Here is a 25,598-nt window from a genome sequence, read left to right as displayed (position 1 = left end):
CCACGACGACAACCCAGTACACTACCACATCGTCAACAAGCTACCTAGCAGCGGGAGAGCTCCGGCGGGATACGCTACCCGCGTCTTGGACGACGTCGAGCTACACCTGGCGAGCATAGGAAAGCCAAGCTCCTTCATCGAGGCGGAACGTGACATGACATGAAGAGCATCGATGCTGGAATAGGTGAAGTCCGTTGAAGTGAACGCGGAGCTGCACGCGACACAGCAGCAACTGGCGCGCGCAGCCCGAGGCCAAGACGGCCCGATTGGAGGTCGACCGAATGCGCGTGTCAGTCAAGCACAAGGATGACAAGCTCCGCGCCATGCCCAACAAGGTGGTCCGACTCCGGGCCAAAAACATTCGCCACGTGACGAGAAAAGGAGAACGGGTTCACGACGTGCATGAAGCCCACGGAAGCCAAGCTCGCCGAGGTGCAACATGAGAGTGCACGGCTTCTCGAGTAGCAACGCTCTAGGCGAGCCAAGATCTCTAAGCTGTGAGACAATACTGAAGCAGGCCATCAAGGACATCAAGATAGTGAACGAGGTGATAGGGGAGGCAAGGAGCGAGAACGCGTCGCTTAAGGGCACATGACAACATCAAGGAGGTGCATAGCATTCTCATTGACATGTCATCGACCCCCACTGTCGTCACGGCTGTGAATTTGGTCGTGGAGGAGAGGTCGTCGTCGCAGGATGTGATAGTGCTTCCGAGGTTGGACAAGTACTTATCGGGCTTGGCGTGCGACGTCTTCACTTTATGGAGCTGCCAACTCAGGAGCATATGGTGGTCGTGAAGAGGATAGCTGGTTGGCTACAACGATAACGACCTCGTCGGTGATACTGATACATAAGGCTTAGGGGGAGTAACGTTAGGATAACCCTTATATGTTGGTATTGTAGCAATAGTAGGTATGTGGCTACAGTAGGACATTTGTTGTGCCTATATATTGGGCTGACCCCCCTCCTTGGTAATTCGCACCTTTGGATAAACTTCAGTCCAAATAGGGACTGTTAGCCGCTATAGATTTTTTGGTGTCTGAATAAACATCAGAAATTGCTAGCAATAAGTGCTTCAATCCAAATAGAAGTTGTTAGTAGTTATAGGCTTTTAAGTATTTAAATAAACATCAGAAATTACTGATAACGAGAAAACTACTATATCCAATATGTGCTTATGTGTGTTCATATGACTCACTTCTTGCAGGATCAAATCCAATAGGATTTGCCAGGAATTTCTTCGTCAATGTGATGGGAAATGCCAGCTTGATTATGCCCCGACAGTCACTGAAGCATTTTTCTAACCCTAGCCCTAACAAACAAAACAAACTAAGCTAGCTACCTGTATAGGAATCGGGACACTTGAAACTTCAGATGCCGATTTCACGACGACCGGCTACCCAATCCCTGGCACGGTTAGTGGAAGAAAACAGGAAAGTCACATGCAAAAACAAAACAGGCAGTCGTGTATGCACAGAGGGTCGGAGGGTCATCACATTGGGATCGTAAAGAAAGGAACAAAAGGAATCAATGATGGGTGAATGCAACAAGGACAGAGGCCGGAAAATTATTTCTGGGCAGCTGTGGCCAAAGGGGATCTCAATAGTGACCTTGCACAGAGCCTTGCTCCTATTGCATGCGGCTGACGAGGACACTGGTGAGTTGCAGTTCAGGCTTTACGAGAACCGGTACTAGAGACATGTACAGGGCAAGATGGGCTCGGAGGTTGATTGATCAAGACCAGGATCAAAGGATGTCCGTGCGGCGCAACAGAAGCAAGTAAAGCCTCACTTTCGGTCCTAGAAATTCGTGCCAACAGACTATCCTGCACTTTTGCACCATTCTGGACTTGTTGGGTACGGAGTGTTTTTCTTGTTACCATGGTAGTACTCCTAAACGGTAAAGGCAAAGATACCAGACAACGTTTTGTGCAATGATGCGAATGCTGGGCATGAAAGTACTGCAGAATGGCAATGGTAAAAGAAAGGAATGACAAGTGAGGTAAATTTACTCAATGAGGCAATTACTGACCATGAGATTTATACAGCAACAGTATTGCTGGCATGGATAGGCTTCCTTTGTCCTGAGAATTATTTACTACAGACTAACTTGCTGATAGTTCCTGGCTTCCTGCTGCTGCTGCCAGTACACCTGTTTTTTCCTGGCAGACCAGCACATATTATCACAGCATTTCATCTGTACTGTGAATAAGCGCAAATTATGAGAGGAGCCCTGCAAGAGGAGTGGCATTGGTAAAATACAATGAGGAAGAATTTACTCAGCAATTCAGCAGAATTTAGAGTCTGGTGCACAAATGCACAATTACTAGCTTTTTTTTAACACAAACAGGAGAACAAGGAGATAAATAGCACTTGCATGCCCCGGCAAATCTCGCAAATCCGTTGTGACTATGATTAAAGGGAGAACAGTACTTAATATGGTCTTGTATCAAAGGAAAGACACTACTTAGTATAGACTCGAACAACAAAACTGTGACAATGATAGAGAAAGGACCAACACTTTCATTTGGCAGATCCAGTTCAAGCAATTCTAGTGCCAACTAAAGCATAAGCACATTAACAACTAATATGGACCAAATCAATTAAGATTACAAACCACCAGACAACAAATGTCTACATGGTTTGCACGACATATTCAATAAAAGAACCTATAAACTAACAAATTGGGGGGCATATGGACCCTCATTATTTATAGTACATACTGTTTTCACTATTACCATGTTACCGGTCCCTGCAAGCTTAGAATAAGGCCACGTTTGCTAGTGTTCACCATCTCATTAATCTCAATCTGTTCATGACATAGTCTGGGAGACCAGCTTACGGCTGACACCTCTTCCTTGCAGCACACCACCCAACTATGTTGAAACAGCCAGTGGATCGCATGGCCATTGCGCTCTTACTGTGTGCATTTATCACAAGATCACATGGCACCTCAAGTTAAAGGCACAGTAGATTCAAGCAATGGGACATCTTAAACGAGACGGAGCACAGCAGGACCATTACATAGGGACAATAAAATTGAGTAAATTTCATGGAACTACACTACGATCAGGAAAACTATTGCAAAATCACACTTCTAATAATTAGTTTCGCAAAACTACACTTTTATTGTAATTCCATCTCTCAAAACTACACTTTTAAAAATCGTTTTCCCAAAACAACACTTGCATTGTCATAAGCACATTTATTGTCATTCCATATTCAAAACTACACTTTTAAGCCCTAATTTTAGGTGTAGTTCTACAATACGGTATGATGATAAAGTGTAGCATTACAGCACTGAATGACAATAAAAATGTAATTTTGCAAAATAAATTCCTAAAGTGCAGTTTTTTTACAGGGAATGTTCAGTAAAGTGTAGTTTTGCAATGTTTTTTTCCAAATTGTAGTGTAGTTTGGTGAAATTTACTCAATAAAATTAGATTCAACTAAGAGCTAGACATGTGCTCGCTAGCAAGCCTTTTATCTCTGCTATTACTGAAAGTTACATTGTTTTTACACAGACAGCATCACAGCAATTATTTGTAAATATATGAATTAAAATGAGGAGTAATAAAAGGACATGCAATACAAGTATTAGTGTTACCAATTCAATAGCGTCAATTGATCTTGTATTCTTGAATCATGCATATATGAAGGATAGAATCCAAGTTATCTCATCAACATTACTCTGGACCCATGGTGTAGGAAGTTACAGGAAATCATCAAATCTGTTCTTTTCCTGGGTCCTCGCTACTTTTCTTGTTCATTCTAAACAATTGAACATCATCAGAAACACATGAACCGAATTTCAACATAGAGGTTACCAGCAACATTTATCGTTTAAAATGTCCTATTTCTGAAGAAGGATTTTTATTTATAGATAGCAACATTAATCACTATTTCAAGAAAATAACTGTGGTATGAATAGAACAATGCACAACCAGATAATAGCTACTAAACATGAAGATGCCTATCTACTTGCTCTGAGGCTATTTTTCCCTTGAAGGCTCTAACTGGTAGCGTACTTCAATACTGAACCTAGCACATGCTGCGGAGAAGGGACCACACAAGCCTTCTCACTGCGCTGCTACTGCAGCATCTACTGTGACCATTAACTCATGACAAAGAAAACACAAATCAGCTCACAAGATTATATTGCATGTGGACCGAAAGTCTCACAGATAATGAACCCAAGGAGAATAAGTAGTTAACAAAATTGCAAGGGTGTCATGGGGGCACGGCAGCTAGAAAAGTAGAGGTTTCTGCTATGTTTTTATAATTTAAGATATCTGTGCTTTCAACACAACCAAGTGTCAGTACAACCTTTCCTGATACAATGTCCACATTCAGGTTAACTCAATTAGAAATGCCTTTAAGTAGATAATGTTCTCACTTGCACGCTAGCAAAGCAATTTCACACAGAACTACAGACAAAAATAATAAAAACATGTGCAAGAGAAGGAAAGAAGACTTTGCATTGTTCTTCTTTCCTTCTCGTTCTAAGAAAAAAAGACAAGGAATAAAGAACAATGCAAAGTATTGAGGCAACTGAGATAAACAATGATACAAGCTGGAAAGAAATAGGGAAAAAGATGGAATTCTCTTCTTAAACAGAAAACACGCAGACCAATGTTTTATATAATACATAGCATTTCTAAGGCTGGATGACCGAAGGATGCCCTTCTTGCCAAGAGGTCCGAGACAAGGTAGCAATTACATCCATGGAGACTCCACATGGAGGTAACCGGGTCTAAATGTAATCATATACATGCAGACCCACTAGGATGTGACTAAATTCAAATGAACCAAGTTACTTCTACAACTAATTATTTGGTAGCATAAGTGCAATAATTTCTCCAAATTATCATGCAAGAAACAGCACAGGTCATTACAACTTTTTATCAATGGATCCTAAAGCCTTGGAATTTCAGATAATTGTTCCAGCAGGGGAAAAATAGAATATGTTATGATTATCATGACAAAAATACTCTGATTTGGATAAGAAAGAACAAGCGTGTTTCAAGTAAGCACCAGACAGACTATCTGCCAAAACAGCTACCAAAATTGAATAACTAAGATAAGCTATATTGTACCATCAAGTGTAGGTACAAAGAAAAATGATAAATGACAGCTATGAAGACATGGATTAGAAGATTAGTTACAATTCAATCTATAACAGAGAAGTGTCAAATTAAGAACTAATTCAAGGCAGCATGTATAACATTTTCAACATTCAAGATCTTCTAACTTTGTATCAATAAGACCAGAAAAGCCTCCTTCAACCAAAGGTATACGAAGCGTAGCATAAGCTTACATTCAGGCAAACCAATAATATTAATAAAATTTGAAAACATGCAGGAAACAAAAGTAAGGATGACTGTAGAGTTTAGAGGCGCACGGTGACACACAAACAGTAGGTGGATAAACAAAATGGTGCTTCATTTCAGATGAAAGGAAAAATGAGTTGCTGACAATAGTTCTTTGGTTATTTCAACTATATACAGAAAGAAAACTGTTATGCACAGCGAATAAATTATGGTGCTACAATGCACTCATGAAAGCTATCAACTGGAACAATATAGGTTCAGCTCTCTTTATGTGGTCTGCAGCAGAAATCCAAATAATCTTAGAAGAACTTGTTATGACCATATTTTACTTCTAGTCATGGAACAGTCCATTGATACACCTAGTATTTATTACCCAGAAGAATAAAAGGGGTCTACAGAATAGTCTAAAAAGTGAAATAACTTTTTTTTTCTCGACCACAAGTGAAAGAACTCTATTCTGGCTTGCTGGCTTTTGTCATATAAGCTAAACAAAGAGCAGTAACAGCATTTGTGTGATGACAGCATACCGAAGGACGACAAAAGCGCACAAACACAGTAAGAGAGTACCTCTCAAAAAAGTACAAATAGTAAGGGAGTAGGACAAAGAACTGATGCAATCACAAGGTGGTAAAGATTTTTACTGCTCGCCTATATAATATGCTACGACACAATTTTCTGTTTCAGTTTCATATGTTGGGATGAGTAATCGAGTACACCTGTGTTTATCAAATAACACATATTCAATAGTCTGGTGCATTGCCAGGTAACAAATGATACAAAACTCAAACAAATTATCATAATGTAATACAATGGTTGAAATGAGTACCATGAACTGTGGAGCAATGCATCTCTTTATCAACAGGACGAGCATCAGCGTTAGCTCAAGCAGAAAACATGGAGCTTAAATGAACTCCTATGAAAAATCCAGCACAATAGAGCAGCTAAAGGTTTGATGTGAATCATGTTACCAAATGTTGTCCCAAATGAAAAGATACTCTCTACTAGCAGCATTTTCATTCAGATACAGTGAATAGCTGCTGGTGACAGAAGTCTAATTTAAGAGGTGTACAACAACAACCAGAAGAGAATACCATCAGGCATCAGCATGGCCTTACTCCTAACGACAGCTCGTACGTGTGTCCATGATCATTCGCTCGGTAAAAGAATCGTGCCAGGGAAAGAAGCTGAACCATTGTTCGGAGCTGGTTTCAAATTGAGAATGGAAGCCATGACATTGTATATCTCCACATTTTCAAATGAGGGCACAGTCCTACCCCCCTGAAAACGAGGTCCATGTGCGGCAAATATGGTCCTCATTGAGAAGAAGGCATTGTCATACCCATGTGCCCCTCCACACTCATTTCTCTTGGAACATTTCATCTCCACCTTATACCCTTCCTCTACCAGCCCGATGATTGGGGGGATCCTATAATTCTCTGAGTAATGCAAGCGAGAAGGCAAATCCTCCTTTAAGTACATCTTCAAATATCCTCCATTCTCCACCTTCCCAGACCCAAGCCCCTCGTTCATCTTGGCCACAACATCAGCTGGTGACACACCATCTGGCGGCCTGATTGCTAGCAATGGTGTCATTGAAAGAACCCAATCTTCCTTCAGCTCAATCCACGGAGACAATTCTTCGAGAAACACTAGCTTCCTGTCACAGGTCCCAACCATACCATGATCCCCGACCAATATAATGTTCACATCCTCAAACATCCCCCTTGCCTCCAAACCAGCAATGAGCTTCCCGATCATCTCGTCGATCCGTATAACCGCATCAGTGATCGCTGGGTCGTCAGGCCCCACCTGGTGCCCCTGGTGATCAGGATCCTCAAAGTACAGAGTCAGGAACTGCGGCATTTCGTCAAACGGGAGATCGAAATAACCAAGGATGGCATCCACCCTCTCCTCAAACGGCACCGAGCCATTGTAGTGGCGACAGTACTTGTCCGGGCAGTCCCAGGAGCCCTTCTTAACCTCCGAGCCCGGCCAGAAGAATGTGGCGGCCCGGACCCCTTGGGCGGCGGCGGTGGCCCAGAGGGGCTCCCCGAGCCACCACTTAGGGTCGTGGTTGGACATGTTGAAGCGATCCCCCGAGATTGGGTCCGGGAAGTAGTTGTTGATGATGCCGTGGGAGGAGGGGTAGAGGCCAGTGACGATGGAGTAGTGATTGGGGAAGGTGAGGGTGGGGAAGACGGGGATCAACCCCTCGGCGGCGGAGGTGCCATTGGCGATGAGGCGGCGGATGTGCGGGGTGGGGGCCTTGTACTGATACCCGAAGCGGAAGCCGTCGGAGGAGATGAGGAGGACCACCGGCTTCGGGAGAATGGCGAGCTGCCGCGCGGTGGCGGAGGCCGCAGTTGTGGTGGTGAGCGGTGGGCGGATGAGGAGGAAGGCGGTTGCCGCGGCGAGGGCGGCAGTGAGGAGGAGCAGGAGGCGGGAGACAGTGGGGGGCTGGGGCACGGGGGAAGACGAGGAGGGGGAGAGAAGGGCGGCGGTGGGCGGCGGCGAATCGCCGGGGGTTTTGAACTGGACGGGGAAGGGCGGAGACGCCATGGGAGAGAGATGCTTGCTGGATTCTGACTTGGGAGTCGTCTGGAATTATCTGACTGAAGGTGTGTGCAGCTATGCGCGAATCGCGTTTGATTGATGGGCCTCTAGCGTCTAGTCTGTGAATTTACAGCCCGTGGTCCAGTCGCGTCCTGATTGGACCAGTTTACTGGGCCCATGAACCAGTACCTATTTATTTGAACATTTATGAATGAAAAGAACAAACCCCCGCTTCCTCCAAAAATGTCGCAATATGATCAAAATATAACAAGTTTGGTGGCTTGGATTGGTAATATTGTTCATGTAATGCCTTGCTAAATGAGTCATAGTGCAGCATCTCGCGCTTCCTCTCTTACCTCTCTTTGTTCTACTTACATCATCCATCATTCAAACTTTAGAAACTTATAGAGCTAGAGCTATGCGTACATCAAAGGTGTTTGAGTGAGAGCCTCTATTTTAATCTAAAAATAGAGACTTAAATCATATTATCTTATCTACAAACTTAATATTTAATATAGAGCTAAGAGCTGAAACTCTTCAAAATAGAACCTAAGTACTTAAAAGTCGCCAGTGCATTCCTTGAAAATAGAGAGACACGAGACAAAAATCATATAGGTGCCGGTGCCTCCCAATAGATTATGTGTAGATTTTTTTGGCAAGAGATTATGTGTGGATTAATTTGTGCTTTGGTAAATTTTCAAGCATATAGTATATACAAAAAAGCGAACCACGTTATTGGAGTTTTCTGGTAATACATATAAGTACTCGATGAGTTGTAAGTTGTAGGGTATGACAAAATGTTATAGTTTTGATGCATCTCCTTTGATAAAAATAAACATTTTGCCATATGTGCTTTTAAATAGTGCACGATGTTTTTCAAAGAAAAATATAATGCATAATTTTGGAAGCGATTCGCAAACGAGTGGAAAACTTTCAATCCATTATAGACGTGCCTATTTGCTAGGCTGTCCGGAAGACAATGAGGAAACCTTAAAATTATTCACTCCATTTATTTTGTCAAATAGTACATTTTTTCCTTATGTTGAGACACAAATATCTTTAAGAGAATATACGCATAAATATATTAAAATAATCACCTCGGTCCAGGCTGGTCTGTCTCTATGGGCCCAACGCCCTGACCCCAGGCCCGGCGCTGGTTGCCATCATCAATCTCAAATCTGTCCGAAAAAAAAGTTTCAACTCGGAGAACGGTTCGGTTCCCGTCCACGTCCAGTAGCCTCTCGAATCTCACGTTGCCTTGTCGCGTAACTGGACGGCCTCCAGTACGGCAGCGAGTGCCCCACACCCCCCCCCCCCCACCACAATCTTCCTTCCTTGCCCCCCATTCGTCGATCCCATCGTCTTCACCGATCCCTCTCCAGTCTCCTCCTGATTTGATTTCCCCTCCCTTCCCCTCTCGGATCCAACTACAACCCCACCGATACCCGCAAGCCCGCACCTCGCCGTCGCCGGCGGCGGCCATGTCCAAGTACGGCACCATCCCCACCTCTTCCTCCGCTGGCGGGGCGCCCCTCGGGGGCGCCTCCCCGCTCGACTTCATCTCCCGCGCTAAGGCCCGGGGCGCGATGGCACTGGCGACGCGCCGTCCCTGGCGCGAGCTCGGGGAAATCCACACCATCGGGCTACCCCCCAGCCTCGGCGAGGCGTACCTCCGCGTGCGCGCCAACCTCGCCCACTTCGCCATGAACTACGCCATCGTCGTCCTCGTCGTCGTCTTCCTCTCCCTGCTCTGGCACCCTGTCTCCCTCATCGTCTTCCTCGTCTGCATGGTCGCCTGGCTCGTCCTCTACTTCCTCCGCGACGAGCCGCTCGTCCTCTTCGGCCGCGTCGTCGGCGACGGCGTCGTCCTCGCCGCGCTCGCCGTCGTCACGCTCGTGCTCCTCCTGCTCACCAACGCCACCGTCAACATCCTCTCCTCGCTGCTCATTGGGTTCGTGCTCGTCGTCCTGCACGCCGCTCTGCACAAGGCGGAGGACAACGTTGATGATGAGGCTGGTCGCTGGTACGCGCCAGTGCCCTCGCCGCCGCTGCACTAGTGTGAGATCACCTGTCCTCCAATTCTTGTTCGTGTTTCGTCCATACGATGAATGATTTGTTACTGCTGGTGTATGATCTGTTAATGTGTTGTACTGATGTTGTCGTACCGTTGTTAGTTGCTACTCTTGGACGTGAATGCGAAGGTTTTTTGTTGCTTCTTTGTTATGAATGCTTTGGAATGTTCTATGATGCTCATCTCTTTGCACGAATTTAGTTGTGTTGTACAGGCAATTGATAAATTAGAGCAGCTGATTGTGAAATTAGAACATCTTGGCACAATCATATGCTATGTTACTGCTTGCTTAATTTGTGGTTGAAGAACAATTGCATGGTCAAACAGATTGCCTCTTGCTCAAGGCTTTCTGCTCTATCATCAGCCATTTTGACTCCTTCGTCCATTGCGCTCTCTGAATCCCCAAAACCGATAATTGAGAAGTTATCTTTTCAAACAATGATTGATACATCTTGTATTTCTATGTCTTGTTTCCAACACCTTGTAACTAAGAAGAAAAGAAACCTCAAAGTGTCTGCACAACATGTCAGAGATGTGAAAATGTTTAGTTGGATGAGGTTTGATTGAGATTATGCCGAGTTAGTGTGAACCCAAGCATTTGTCACTATCATGTTACCCTAATACGTTCAAAAATAGTTCTAGCAATCATGCCATCTCTTAACATCCTAATATACCCCCCTGACCTCTGGTAGTTGCCAATTGTGTACCTGTTTATCTGTTATTCTTGAAGGGTGCCATCTAAAAGGGAATAGATGTGGGGCAGCAGTTTGGGGAATTGTTGGATTGACAAACCTGGACCAGTAGGGTGTACTAGATTTATTGAGAATCAGTAGTTTGGGAAGGAGTTGGGGCAGCTCCTTCCCCACTTCTCTTGAATTGAACTAACTTAGCAGTTTGTTTGGGCTGAATCCTGACCTGTTGACTTCAGGAACAAACGTTCAAAAGTTAGAATGTAAGCTCATTTGATGTAGTTCCCACAAGGCCTGATGTGCTAGCCTGCTGCCGTAGCATGTTTTGTCATTCCAATTCTGTGTTTCCATTACCAATCAGCCTTGTTATTTTTATTAACCAGATCTCGTTGTCATGATAAATATACATTTTGCTTAATTTACAAGTACATTCTTCCAGTTCCAAGCAGCCATATATCATTTCTGGACTTAATCAGATATCTGTCATTGGAAACAGTACATTTTGCTTAGTGTGATGGCTAGGCTACTAAAATTCTCACGTTTGTTTCTTAAGTTTGCTACCCTTAACATCAGTTTCAGATACAGTTTATCCTCGCTTGGACATATATCGTAGTGCCAATTTCTACTTATTCTCTTTTTGACTGGAGTTTTTCCATCTTATAATAATTGACTAAGCATATGCATTTCTTAAACCCTTCGCTAAACTCGAGGGTGAAAGTAGCCTGTCACCATAAATTCGCTGATATTCAGCTACAAGTTTTTGTAAATGTACCACACAGATCTTCTATGTAGAATATTGACGCTAACATAAATGGTATGAAACGTAGGTAGTCTCATGCTTGCATGTAAATGCTGCTCTTATGAAGTTGATCATTGACCCAACCATATTATAGAATTAAAGGCTAATAGATTGTGTGAGCTGTGTTTGATCCGTCACCTATCAAGCTAACCTAAAAGATCATTGGGACAGATGGAAGCAAAGGCAATCAAGAGGGAACAAAATTAGTATAAGTTATTGTGAACTTCAAATTTGGAATACATAATGGCTTGCAGTGCTGCTTAATCTATTTTTTCTTTTTCTTTTCTCGTGAAGTTTCCATTTGAAGACTGAGAAAATCCCCATTTTCGTTTTGCAAGATCTGAGCGTGATCATTCTGCACTGTGTCGCGATCCTGTCCTTGTTTCCGAGCGTTACAGCTGTGCAAATTGGACCGCCTGTGATGAAGAACCTTTCAATGGTGATTGTGTTTCACTTGCTGCTGGTTCCATTTGAAGTTTTGGATCCAGCGATGACGCAGTGTTGTAAAATCTGATCCTCTCGACCACTTTTTTGGTACCGTTTAAAGCGTCTTCTCGTCGTTCACGTGTATAACAATTTCGGAGAAAAATCTGTATCTCTTGAGTTTGATAATTGGGATGGTTGGGACACTCGCGTTGAGATTGTTGTTGACTCCATGTCGGCAGTGCCTGATGTTCAAACTTGGTTTTGTCTTGTACTGGCTAAAGTATTTTGTTACCAAGGGAATATCAATTTCGGTTGTATACGGTACAATGGTGACTTGAGTAGTTCAACTTGGGCCTAGCTTCTTTGTTCCGAGGAGTCTGTCCCTAGCATAGTTAGTGTTTGGTTTATAAGATGAGATAAGACAGGGTGGATTTATTTTATTTTTAAGTTGTTTGGATAGAGAGTAGCGGGATGAAATAAATCGAAGTCAGGGAATAGTTTTTAAAGATTTGAGACAGAGCTATTAAAAAAATAGTAGAACGTAATTGTTACATTTTAAACGTGACACTAACGGTGGATTCAAGGTATTAAAATATACTTATTTTATTTATATATGAATATAATCGTCTCATCTTTAAATATATAAACAGAATCATTCTATCTCCTCACTCTCAAACCATATACTACCTTACCTTCAAACCGAATACTAGCTTAGTGAACTAGCTGGTCCTGATCGGCCTGACCACATTTGTGGGCGGCCTAACAGTAGGAGTGAGTTGGGCCGGGACAACTTTGCATATCCGCCATAGTCCACTGCCAATCTGCCATAGTGTACCACCGATTTTTTTATTTTTATATTTTAATCCAAAATTTATAAATATATAGGTTTGTTTTGAAATTTCGTAACTCTAGTTTAAAAAAAGTGTAGAGGATGCTAGCTCTCAAAAAAAAATTCAGATAAAAATATGACTTATACAATGAGAATAAAAATATTTTTATTTCTCATTGTACAAATAATTGTTGAATTGGAAATTTTTAGAGAGCTAAATGATAGCATTATCTACAACATAGAAAATTTTCAGAATTTTTCTGACTATTTCGATAGTGTTTTAAATTTTGAAAGTATTAGAACATAATTTTTTTTTTAAAAATCATGTCGACCTTCCAACCAGTGACATGAGTATAGAATTGTAAAATTTTAAAATGAACACATATATTTGTAATTTTTAGATTTATTGGTTAAACGCCAGTGTGTTGCAACAGGATACAAAACTTTACACGAGGTAATATAATTGACTAAGCGCAACATGACGAGCTGCAACACGAGCAATGCGAATTTAAGAACTTTAGTAGTTAATCTAGCAGTTGTTATCGGCATAAAAATTACTCCAAAAATAGTTTAATCATAGTTAAATGCATGTGTGTTACGACTTGTAACGGAATCCAAAAATCTTCACGAGATAAAATAGTTGACTGAGTATAGCTCATGAAAAATAACACCATACAACTAATCAACAACGATTCAACTCTACCATGATGGGCCGTATACTTCAGCAAAAAGTACTGATTAGGCTGAAAAGGAAATGCTGATTTTTGAAACTATCTTCCTATGGGAAAGGTTTTATTGCACGATCACTATGTCAGGCTTGACAACAATATTGTGCAAGATTCAAGAAGTGTAGAGCAGACTAGACTTCACTGACTAGGCTAAGGAGAATGATGTGGCGCTGAATTGGCATGCTATGCAAGTACCGTCTTGGATTAAAGAAGGGATACGTTGACATCTAGTATCGATCACCTATGATGGATCAAAAAGGCCGAAGGTTGCGCTTCTAGGCTAAGGATACTACTAGTCACTCTATGTAGCAGTGGTGGTTCGAGTTTCGTCAAAGACAACGATCGGGCGCGTGGCCACAGACATCGATGTCGGCTTCAGTGGTGTTTCAGTGAAATGAGAGGAGCATGGCGTAGAACGCGGAAAGACTAACTCAGTGGTATGGTTGGTTTTGGAAGGAGTCATCCGAGGTAGCGGCAAAACAGCGATGACTGCTTCTAGGTTTGGTGGTGACCGCGAACAAATGCAGGAACGAAGACGCTCGCATTCCAGAAGATTGGCTATGAATTTTGAGGAACCGTTTGAACAAGAATGTTCATATAACCCGGGAACACAATGCTATAGCATGGGTTTTGGTAGATCATCTACTGAGAGGAAGAACGATCAACGGAGATGAGACGGGTGTTGACTGCGACATGTTGTGGTTGGCAATGGCATCCTGGTCGTGTCGCTGCACAAACGAGGATGGGCTCCTAGGGTAACGTAGAAGACTCCATGGGACACGCCGTGACACGGTTGGTGCATCCATACGGCTTTCGGATTGACGGGGAATGCGAATGCAAATCCGGTGCGCGCGCAGAACGCGTGCAGAAACCGGACAGCGGGTATGTCGACCTTGATTTCGATAGTTTGGCTAATCTACTGGCCGACCTGGTTGGTGAGGGCGTGGGGAACATCATGGGGCATGCACCGGTGAAAGGGTTTGGTGATTTGACCTCTGGTCGATCGGGAACATCGATACCAATCGGTTACAGCGTGGCTGTCTGCAACGACGACGACCGTGGCGGCGTAGATCGGGCTTTGGCCGGGGCTAGGGCTTGGCTAGGGACTTAGTATGATGCTAAAACAGTAGTAAGGGAGGAGAAGAAGAAGTCCTCACGTTGCTTTGGTGGTCGAGAAAGAAGGATTCGCAGAGAAGACGACGTAGCGCATCACAGGCGGCGGCGGCTCCGGCGAACGGCGGCGCTCCGGCGATGCACGGGCAGAGCAGCAGCGACTTCTAGGGCTTGGGGGCGTGGAATAGAGGTAGGAGAGGGTGTGCAAGGGCGGCTGGTTGAGGTGGAGTCCAAACCGAACACGAATCGGATTCGAGTTCGAGTCGGTTACGATTTCCCTTTTCGTAGCTCTGTATTCCAAGGATGATATTTCCATCGTCCTGACTCCAAATTGGATGTTTCTTGATTCTAAATTGTAGTACTCGAAAATATCTATAACTTTGGTAGTCATTGGAACTTCTGAAAACGTCATCTTGATTTCCAAAAATACGCCACAAAATAAACTGTTTGAACTCGGACTTCTCTGCGTAGCACTGATTTCGGGGGCCATAACTCCTAGCTCCATTATCCAAAAGAGGACTTCCATAGGTTCAAATCGAAGCTCTCGACGAGACCTACAACTTTGGTATTGTCAAGATTTGCATTTGAGGCCGTTTGAACTCCGAAACTTCATGAGAAGATGAGGCTGTTCAAGACTCCGCGAAAATTTACAGATTTCGTGGATTCTTTGTTGGGCCATCTAGAAGACTTGGCTAAGGGTTTAGAGTTGAGCAAGATTGAGTCCAAAGACACTTTAGGTATATCTAGGGTTTAGAAAAGATACTTTTGTAAAGAAATTTGAATAGGGTTTGAATTTGAATTGAGCTTGAAGTGAATTTGAGAGAAACCAAAATATAAGGTTAAACAAGAATAGGAGTAGATAAGGAATTTGAATTTAGATTTGGGTAGAATTTGAGAAAGAGGAGAGATTAACTTTAAACAAGGATTTGGATAAGATTTGAATTGAGCTAGAAAAGGATCAGGTATGATCAAGGATTGAATAGATGATGAATTCAAAGACTTTGAATTCCAACCATTAAGATCCTTAACTTATTCACTACTGAGTTTTGTAAAAACCTTTTCAAAATCTTTTCACTCAAAACATCAAAGAGAAAGAAAAGGAAAAAGAACTCTAATGCATTTACCTGGCTTCTAGCAAAACTCAGCATGCAATGCACATAAAATAATAACCTATATTGATTGATTGATTAAGAAAATAGGTTTTAAAACTATTCTACTGGTGAAGCTATTCAATAATCTTGAAAATTTTTAGAAATTTGAGAAATATGAAAATCAGGGTGTTACACATCTTGAGCTCATCCGGTCATTGTCCAGCTCCTACCAACCCCATCAATGGTGTGGAGCCTGTGGTCTACTTTCTATTTCTCACGTGCTAATTAGATTGGATGTTCTAATCATATGCTTAGGGAATCATCAATTTAATTATCCATATGTGAAGTGATTCTTTTGGCCAATGGAAAGAAAGGAGGAAAATGAAGTAAGATTCTTTCAAAAACAAGAAGGTAAAGTCTTTTCACTTTTTTTTACCCTTTCATATTCACTTATGTCTTTTGTTATACTTTCATCCTTCCTCTTAATTTAAAGGTGTAATCATATATAACTCATGGTATGTGTTGAGGATTAATCTCTGACAATATGTCCGGGGTATACCAATCGATGGTATCATGATCAACGTTTCCTACGAGTGTGTGATGAACTTAAGAACACAATGGGTTATCTAGGTCCAGGTCTCTTGTGGAATAACATCCCTATGTTATGTGTATTTTCTTATGATGGGGATTAACTTGGTTATCAAAAGAGTTCCGTTCTTTACAAGCCTGGTCATCCCTCCTTTATATAGTAGGAGGAGAGACGTATATACAAACAGTACATGCAAGAACTATGGTAGTCTCATTCCTGCCGAAAACCCCTACTACGAGACCATCATTACAGAGAGAGAGCATGCTCGGTCTATCTGGTCATCTTGCGTGTCCTGTCCCATCAGTCGCATGTCATCACGATCACTTACAAGACTATTGCATCGGCCTGCAGGGCCGTCCTATAGCATTAATTGCTACGGGATGGGCCACTGCACCACTGCGCTAGCCACGACTTCGCTCGCTGAAAGGAGGTGTCTACTCGAGTGGGTAGTATTAAATGAGATTAGACTGGTTAGGTGAATACCTACCCCACGACGGGTTTCCTTCCATGAATGAGGACTGGTCGCGCAAGCCCTGCCAGACGTGTGTGCCAGAGTCAGCTTTTGATAATATCTGGCCTTTGCTAGTGTGGGCCCACAGAACATGAGACCCCACTATTATTTATACCGGCAGTAGCCCCCAAGCTCCCCTAGTGATGCTATAGACTGAGTGGTATTGCCCCGTGGTCGTGGTTGTGGTTTGGTTGTACCACTTGGGCCCTAGGTGAACATAAGTTTCAGCCCAAGGGGTGGCCATCGACGCCGCCCTCACGTGATTGGCTCAAGAAACCGCTTCCTGAAGGGAGGTTAAACGTCCAAAGAGTGAGAAAAAAAGAGGTAAGTGGGAGAGAATCGTAGGAGAGAGAAACATTAACTGGCACCGGACCCGAGATAATTTTGGTTCCCTTGTGTGACCCTTTGAATTTCGAAACGGGTGGACTCTACGACATTTAGGATATTGTGCCGGCCCTACAAATTGGAAAGCCAAAGGTTCCCCACGACCTTTCTCCAATCTCTCTCAGCTTCCATGCATTCGCATCCAGAGCCCCTTGTTTCCATCGCCGTCTGTGCTTCTACTGCCCCCTCTGCCATATTCTAATGGCGCCGCACACGGGCAAAGAGCTAGACTTTGCCAAGTCCAAGTGTAACGCAATGAGGATGAAGTAGATACGTGACAACCATCAGCTCTCTCATCGCTTGTCTTTGGGGTACCGCCCTGGGGAGGACGTCCCTGCTCCCCGTGAGGGGAAAATCTTGATGTTCATCTCCTTCTTCTTGCCTGGCCTTGTTCCTTCCTTTTTCGAGTTCTTCACCACTGTTATTTCCTTCTATGATATCTGTCATCTCCATCTCAACCCCAATTCCATCATCATGTTGAGCGTCTTTATTCATATGTGCGAGAATTTCATTGGGGTCGAGTCGTGCCTCGACCTCTTCAGGTTCTTCTACATGGTCATGTTACAGACCGGGCTGGCCACCAAGAGCTGCGGATTTTGCCTCCATGACAGCATCGTGGGCTCCTACCTTGGGATGGGCCTTAAGTCATCGTGGTTAAGCTGGAGAGAGGAATGGTTCTATCTTGCGACAGAAGATTCCTTGGACAACATTTGCATTCCGAGCTGACCGGCGCAGACCAGCGAGCACTAAGGGAGTGCCCCCGTGGCAACTTTAGAGTTACTGGTTCTCGTGGCACGGGTTAAGTGGCTTGCAGATGTCGGGCTATCTGGGTTGGATGTTGTCCGGGATTATATCAAAAGCTGGTTGTACACTGAGAGCAATGATGTCACCTAGGAGAGCTCTGCAGGTAATATCGCAGTCGCATCCTGAGCGTTTTTTGTTTTAGCCGTGCGACATCTTAATTATCCCCCTCTTACTCAGATCTCCCTGGTGAGGCCATCGATTCACAAGTTAAATTCCTAATGGCGGCTACCCTAAGGAAGGGTGGCCCTCCGCATGATGCTCCTCCTCTGTGTGATCACCCTTCGTTGGAGAGAGGTCAGATCATACTAGTATGTTTAGCATTTACTTAGAATTTTTACCTCTAAGCTTTCTCCTGGGTGAGGGTTTCATGGTCTGCGTTGCTGCAAGGTCTACCTGAGGTCGACATCTTGCGCCGACAATTGACGAGGTCATGGGGGTCATCCGAGATATCAACTCCAGTGCCCGCCTGACCCCTCCATCGCCCAATACCGCTTTGGTCAGCAGTCACTCTGGTCATGGTGATGATCAAGCTGCCTAGATTTGGATATCGACCATGGGTGGTGGTCCTACGTGCGGTGCCGGTCAGCAGAGGGTTGACCAACCTTGCCCTGACCAAACTCGCTTAGACTAGGTTTGTACCAACCAGGTCCGCACTGACCAAACCTGCCCTGGCCTGAGTCACTGCGACCAAGCCCGTATCGACCAGGTCTACCCCGACCAGAGCCGTCCCAACTAGAGTCTCTCCAACCAAGCCAGGGGCGACCAGACTGCTGCTGGCCAAGGCTCAGTGTTAGCGGGGAAGAGAGCGGTGGAGGGCTCTGCTTTTGCTGAAGCATCCAAGCACGCCCGTGGGACACCGGTCACATGCAGTTTCATAGGGACAAGGCTCGTGCTCACCCCTCCACCCATGCAGTAAGCTTCTTGATTTTTCTTTTCTTTTTTGACTCCACAATCTGTTTCCGCTGCAGGTCCTTAAATCCCCCATAAATCTCGGTCGCAACTCCTCTAGCACCTCAGCAAGATGCTTCAACCCCCAGCCTCCAGTAGCTCCGATGTTGGGAGCACTGGTCATGACTTCCACACCTGCGGAGCCGATCGTGAGGCCTGCTCTAGTCTCCGACATGCTTTCCTTGGTCGTCAGCCATCTTGCCTTCATCCGAATATTGATCACCGAGAAGGAGGTGATGAATAGCAGGTGCACTAAGCTGGAGAGGCTGGTGGGCAAAGAGAAGGAGGCGAGGCTTACTTCAGCACGAAAATGCCACACTCATTGATGACTATTCTCAGCTCAAGGAGGGTGAGCAAAAGACCTGCGATATTCTTGAGGAAGCCATTAAGACGATTCGGCGACCCCTGAGGAGCGTCAAACTGGACGCCCTGACCCGAAGGACGATAGGGCTGCTCAGGGCTGGGCCTATGCCATCCACATCCTACCAGAGAGGTTTTCCTAGCTCCCAGGCATCTTGACGATGAGGATCTCGGGGGATGTGACAACGATGACGAAAGTCGCATCAGCGTATGTTCTCAAGTGCTACCGCTGTCGCGACCCCAAATTTAACCTCAAGACCGTCTAGGAAAGGGTCGTGACCACCAGTACCGCAACAATGGAGAGGCTAGAAGTGAAGTGCCAAGGGTCGGAGAATTTTGTAGGGTCTATCTTCCAGGTGCAGATCGTTGAGGAGGTTGTAGAAGAAGAGTAAACATCGAACTATAATTTAGGCTTGCATTATGTATGAATGAAGCTTTTGATTTCTCTGATGAGCTTGTGTCACTGCAATTATCGTAAAGCCCAAGAATTAACTGCCCCTCCTACTTGCTCTGAGCCCCAGACGACGCCTGTTGATAGCGCCAACGATCAGCGTAGTTCGAAAGTGGTGGCCGAGTGCAGGCTTGGGTTTGCGGTCAAGCGAGAGATCCTGCAAGGCGATATTCGAGGTACTCCTATGCTAGCCAAGTGGGACTTCAACCAGCTGACTCCTGCATGGTTGTGCGACCTATTCCTGATCAGCTTGTCGGGATGAGCTATTGGTAGTGAAGAGAGACTTGGATCAAGTCATGAGGGACGACGACCAGTGACGAGCACATTTCTACTACCGCCTCAGTCATGCGTTCACTCCCTTCGACTCACTGCTCCAGGTCGTCAATATTCAGATCCACCCCACTCATGGAGACACCATAACTGGTCATGTCGACTAGTTCTTGATGGCCTCCGAGGAGGTGGGAGCGCTTGAGCAGAGGCTGCGCGAGAACATTAGTGACCACTTGTTTGCAACCACAATCCATGACACCTGTCTTGCCTTCACTTGTGTCAACGAGCACTTCCCTGACCTGGACCTTGTTCCGCCAATCTTTGAAGGTTTCATCGGCATCCGAAAGACCAAAGAGGAGCTTCACGATATTACGGGGTCATTTCTTTTTGTGGCTCAGTCTCTGCTTTGGTCCATCCAGTTTGACCCGCACATGGGCATCTTCGGAGTATAGGGATACTGCATAAAATCATTAGAAATAGCCACCGGGCATTACTCGAGCGGTTATTTTGTAATACAAGGGCCAACTTTTATTCAAACTTTTCCTACGTTCGTGTGGTGAGTAGATTCTGAGGCTTGTTACATTTAGTGGCGACCAAGGCTTTTCGTACCCCTTGCTAGTTAGGTTTGTGGCGCTTAAGACAACCCTTGGCATGACAAGCTCTTCGGTGGCGACAAACACTCGACCCGAGTTAGGATTCATAGCTTCGAGGTCATTACCCCCTAGCTTCCCATATCCTTGAAATTGCATGAGTGGAAAAAAGAATCCCCACTCAAATGGTTCGATAATCACCATATGAGCGAACTTGCAAGATATCTTGTAGCACGGAAAAACAGGAAAAAAACTAAAACCTAAACTGCTATAAAGCCCTTGACCGCCTGATTGGTAAACAAGTTGTCGACCAGGTAGTCGAGCCTCAGAAATGAAAAAAATTAAGTTGGTGGGAGATTGTTCCTTTCCAGGAAATCTGATTTTTTGTATTGGAAAAATTTACAAGACATGTTCCATGCTCATCCGTAAGATCCTATAAAATAGGAAAACAGGTCCGTCTTCGAGTATCCCTAGACATAGAACTTGAGCAACTAGGCTATGTTCCAAGAGTTGTGCAATTCACAGACGTCCTCCATGACTAACTTGACCGCACCAGGCCGAGTGACATCAGCCACCTTGTAGGGTCTCTCTCACTTGGGGGAAAGCTTATTCCAGTTTGCCTTATTCTAGACTTGCCTAAGGATGAGGTCGCCTACGACCAGTGTCTGTTCCCGCACCCTATGTTCACGGTAGCGTCTGAGGCTTTACTAATATTGGGCTGCTCGAATTAGAGCATGATTGTGAAACTTTTCAATTAGGTTTATGTCATCTTCTCATTGCGCTACTTGGTCATCGTCCAAGTAGTTGGTCACTCGAGGAGGCTGAAGGGCAATTTCAGAGGGGAGCATTGCCTCCGCGCCAAAGACCAGGAAGAAAGGGGTTGTGGATGTGGCCCTGCTAGGAGTTGTTCTCAACGATCAGAGTATTGTGGGTAGTTTGTCCATCCAGTGTCTTGAATAGCTCTTAAGACGATCAAAGACCCTTGTCTTGATCCCCTGCAGTATCATCACATTTTCCCTTCGACCTGTCTGTTGCTTTGGGGATGTGCCATTGACGCATAGCAAATTTTGGTCATGATCTCTTTAGAGTAGTCCCCAAAAGATCTACTAGTGAACTAAGTCCCGTTGTCCGTAATTATGTGGTTTGGACTGCCAAACCGCACTACCAACCCTAGTATGAACTTGAACGCAGCTATGGAGGTAATCTTCCTGATAGGCTCAGCCTATCCACTTAGTAAATTTGTCGATTGCTATGAACAAAAATTCAAAACTTCCTAGGACTTTAGGGAACGGTCCTACGATATCGAGCCCCCAGACAGCGAAAGGCCAAGAGAGTGGTATGGTTTGGAGTGCTTGGGCTGGTAGATTGGTATCTCGGGCATGGTACTGACATCACTCGCACCGTTCACCAACTCGCGATCATCCTGGAGGGGCGTGAGCTAATAGAATCCTTGTCAGAATGCTTTTTCGACCAGAATGCAGTACAAAGTGTTGCTACCATATATGCCTTTGTGGATATCAGAGAGCGTTGTGCTCCCCTCTTCCTGAGTGATGCATTTTAGTAAAAGGTCATTGCTCTCTCAGCGGTAAAGGCATTCCTCTATCAGGGAGTATATACAGGTTTGCCACGTGACTCTTTCTGCTAACACATCATCTTCAGGGACTGCTCGATTCTGAAGGTAGTTCAAGATCTGATCCATCCAGGTCATACCTGAATCAAGTAGGGCGACCACATGATGGCCACCCAAGGTCAACGGCATCGAAGGAGGCGTTGCCTCCAAAGGTGTTGCCTTTGGTGGTCCATTTTCAAGTGGAGAATCCCCTTCATACGCAACCTATGGGGTAGCGGTGGATGATCATGTGAGTCTTTCTTCAAGGACTCCGATCAGAACAGTTTCGCGAGAAGAAGCTAGACGAGCTAGCTCATCGGCTAGGAAGTTGTCCTTCCAAGGGATGCTGCCATTGTTGGCTCAAAGCATTGAAATTCATTTTGCATTTGGTTTATGACCAGTAGCAAGTCCCCTATCGCTAACAGATGTTTTATACTAATGTGGAGGCTGCTCGTATTCTGGACAAGAGGCCCTCGTATTTTGCAATGTTATTAGTGGCTGAAAAATATAATTGAACTACATACCTGAGGTTGTCGCTGGTTGGTGAGGTCAAGACCACTCCATCCCCCGCTTCCTTCAGCGTGAATGATCCATAAAAGTGCATGGTCTAGCGCTTATTTGTCTTAGGTTGCTGTTCCTGTTTGGGCTCAAAGGACAACAACTCGGCCACAAAATTGACCAACCTCCGGGACTTGATAGCCGTTTGGGGAACGAATTGAATATCAAAGTCCCCAAGCTCTACTACCCACTTTGCAGTTATTCCTGTAGCATCCCTATTGTGGAGTATTTCTCTAATATAAAGCGAGGAGATTACCTTGATTTTATGGGTCTAGAAATAGTATCTGAGCTTGCGAGAGGCCATAAATATGGTGTATAGCAGCTTCTGAGCTTGTGGATATTGAGCTTTCGTATCGTGTAGGACCTCACTGACGTAGTTTACTGGTCACTGAAATCTTTCTCATTCAATAACCAGGACCGCGCTTTCGGCCTGTGGGGTAGCTGCAACATAGAGTAAGAGCTTCTCATCTAGTCGAGGAATGGTCAGTACATGAGGCGAAGAGAGATACCTTTTGGGTTCCTAAAAGGCCGTCTCTACTTCTGTCTTCCACAAGAAGTGGTTGTTTTTCTTCAGGAGCTTCAAGAGCGGCAACCCCTTCTCTCCCAGCCTCGAGATAAACCTACTCAAAGCCACCACACATCCTGTTAGCTTCTAGACTTTCTTTAACCTAGTTGGGGATTTCATCTGGTCGATGGCTCTGATCTTGTTAGGGTTTTCCTCTATTCCTCGACCGCATATGAGGAACCTAAGCAACTTACTTGATGGGACTCCAAGCATACACTTCTCTAGGTTTAATTTCATGTGGTACTTTCAAAAGTTGTCAAATGTTTCTAGGTTCTACTTTTCACGACCACATCATCAAGCATGCCTCGATATTTTTGCCTAGCTATGGCTAGAGAACGAGATGAATGCAATGTTTGTAAGTGAGACCGACACTTTTCAGACTAAAAGGTATTTTTTACATAACAAAAGACCCCAAAGGGTGTTACAAAAGCCGTCTTCTCCTCATTCACCCTACACATGCTAATTTGATGATACCCTGAGCGGGCATCTAAGAAGCTTAGTAGATCATTGCCAGCCGATTCAACAAGCTGATCGATTCGGGGCAGAGAGAAGAGATCCTTTGAGCATGCCTTGTTGGGGTCGGTAAAGTCGACACACATCCTCCACTTACCGTTGTGTTTCTGGACCATGACTGGGTTAGCTAGCCATTCTGGATACTATACCTCACAGATGAAGCCTGCTTCTAGGAGCTTGTGGACCTTCTCTCGAAGTGGTTCCTTCTAGTTGGTGGAGAACCGAAGTGCCTTCTATTTTGTTGGTCGCACGTCCATTTGTATAGATAACTTATGCTTGATCACGTTCCTAGGGACTCCAGTCATATCAAACAGACTTCATGAAAATACGTCTGTATTTGCCTAGAGGAAAGTGATGAGCATGAGTTACTATTTAGGTTCCAGGACAACCCCTATTTGGACTGTACTAGATGGATCAACGTCATTTAGGCAAATTGCCTTGAGCCAATCGTCTGGCTGGCAAAAATGTGGACTTTCACTAGACAATCACTAGGCCCGGTGTCCTCGGGCTGTGACCCAGGAGTTAGCTCAACCATGTTGAGGCTCCTCTTGTTGAAGTGCAGAGATATTTTCTCATTCCCAAAAATAGTGATAGCCCCTGTCGGACCAGGGATCTTGAGTACCTGGTATACGTGGTGGGCAACGGCTATTTACTAGGCCATTGCGGGACACCCTATGATCGGGTTATAAGCAGTCCTGAAGTTCACCACATCGAATAGGACCCTTTCGGCCATGAAGTTATTCAGAGAGCCGAAGGTGAGGGGCAGCTAAATTTTGCCCCAACAGTTTAGCCGAGGAGCCAGGGGTAATTCCAAAGAAAAGAGGAGACGACCTCAACGCACTCCTTGGAATCTATAGAGCGTCCAGCGCGTCAGTGAAAAGAAGGTTGATGGAGCTCCCTCCATCGACCAATACGCGACCCAGTCAAATGTTCTCTATCGTGGGTTCAACCATAATGGGGTAGTGACCGGGGCACTTGACATACGCAGGGTGGTCCGCCTAGTTGAAGGTGAGGGGTACCTCCGACCACTTCAGACAAAGGCTTGGGCCCGGCGTGGTCGCCCATACATCGCGGACCACCGACTTGTACTCCCTGTCTAAGAAATACGTTGCAGCCCCTCTGAAGATGTGGTGGACAATGTGGTAGGCCTGCTAGAACCCTAGCATCGACTGGTCGGGGTCGGCCCCGTCCTCCCCATCATTATCGCGTCTAGGTTTACGCTCCCCAAGTTACTTGTCGATGACGCCCCGCACGACCTTGCACTTGGTCAGGTCTTGGATGTCTGTTCGATGGATTGGGCAGTAGCCTCTACCCTTGTTCCTGTTCTTTTTTCTCAAAACATCGATGTAGTTAGCCTGTCTGCTCGACTAACATGACCTCAAGTGGTCCTACCTTACGCTTGTTCTTCTTTTTCTCCTTCTAGCTGATCCTTTGGAAGAGGTGGCTCGGTCGGAGGTCGGTTGCGGCTTTGTGCCGCTTTGGTGCTCTCGAGCCTCAGCGGCCTGCGTGCACTTGTCTACAAGCTCGATGAGCTCGGTGGTGCTCTGGACTTACTTGGTGGCTAGATTTTTGACTGTCTTCTAGTCTCTAACCTCCTTCTGAAAGGCGATGAGCACGGATTCACCCATGATCTTTGGAATGATGTTCTAGCATTTAGTGAAATGTCAGATGAAGTCCCGCAGTGACTCATCCTGTTGTTGCCTGATTTGGTATAGGTCATCCTCGACCCCTGATCGGACATACATCCTTTGAAAGTTGGCGACAAACTAATTGCACAAGTCCTCCCATGACTGAACCGACCCACGAAGGAGGTTCATA

At 45.0% G+C, this 25,598-nt stretch overlaps 2 protein-coding genes across 2 annotated transcripts; one reads left to right on the top strand and one right to left on the bottom strand.

Moving 5' to 3' along the window:
• Positions 1-6,262: 6,262 nt before the first annotated feature.
• LOC133898670 (uncharacterized) lies at positions 6,263-7,953 on the bottom strand. Its single transcript, XM_062339347.1, has one exon. It carries the CDS (start codon positions 7,886-7,888, stop codon positions 6,476-6,478), a length of 1,413 nt encoding a protein of 470 aa, XP_062195331.1. The 5' UTR covers positions 7,889-7,953; the 3' UTR covers positions 6,263-6,475.
• A 1,240-nt stretch (positions 7,954-9,193) lies between these two features.
• On the top strand, positions 9,194-12,204 carry LOC133898659 (PRA1 family protein F3-like). Its single transcript, XM_062339341.1, has 2 exons — positions 9,194-9,940; positions 11,780-12,204. Exon 1 carries the CDS (start codon positions 9,364-9,366, stop codon positions 9,937-9,939), a length of 576 nt encoding a protein of 191 aa, XP_062195325.1. The 5' UTR covers positions 9,194-9,363; the 3' UTR covers position 9,940; positions 11,780-12,204.
• Positions 12,205-25,598: the final 13,394 nt, after the last annotated feature.

Source organism: Phragmites australis, chromosome 2 (genome assembly GCF_958298935.1).
Source record: "Phragmites australis chromosome 2, lpPhrAust1.1, whole genome shotgun sequence".
Classification (NCBI taxonomy): Eukaryota; Viridiplantae; Streptophyta; class Magnoliopsida; order Poales; family Poaceae; genus Phragmites; species Phragmites australis.
The sequence above is the reverse complement of the archived record's forward strand: the minus strand, read 5'-3'. Positions and strand labels throughout refer to the sequence as shown.

Coding starts and splice junctions, on each gene's coding strand:
- LOC133898670 (XM_062339347.1), bottom strand. CDS start 7,888: ATGGCGTCTCCGCCCTTCCCCGTCCAGTTCAAAACCCCCGGCGATTCG.
- LOC133898659 (XM_062339341.1), top strand. CDS start 9,364: ATGTCCAAGTACGGCACCATCCCCACCTCTTCCTCCGCTGGCGGGGCG.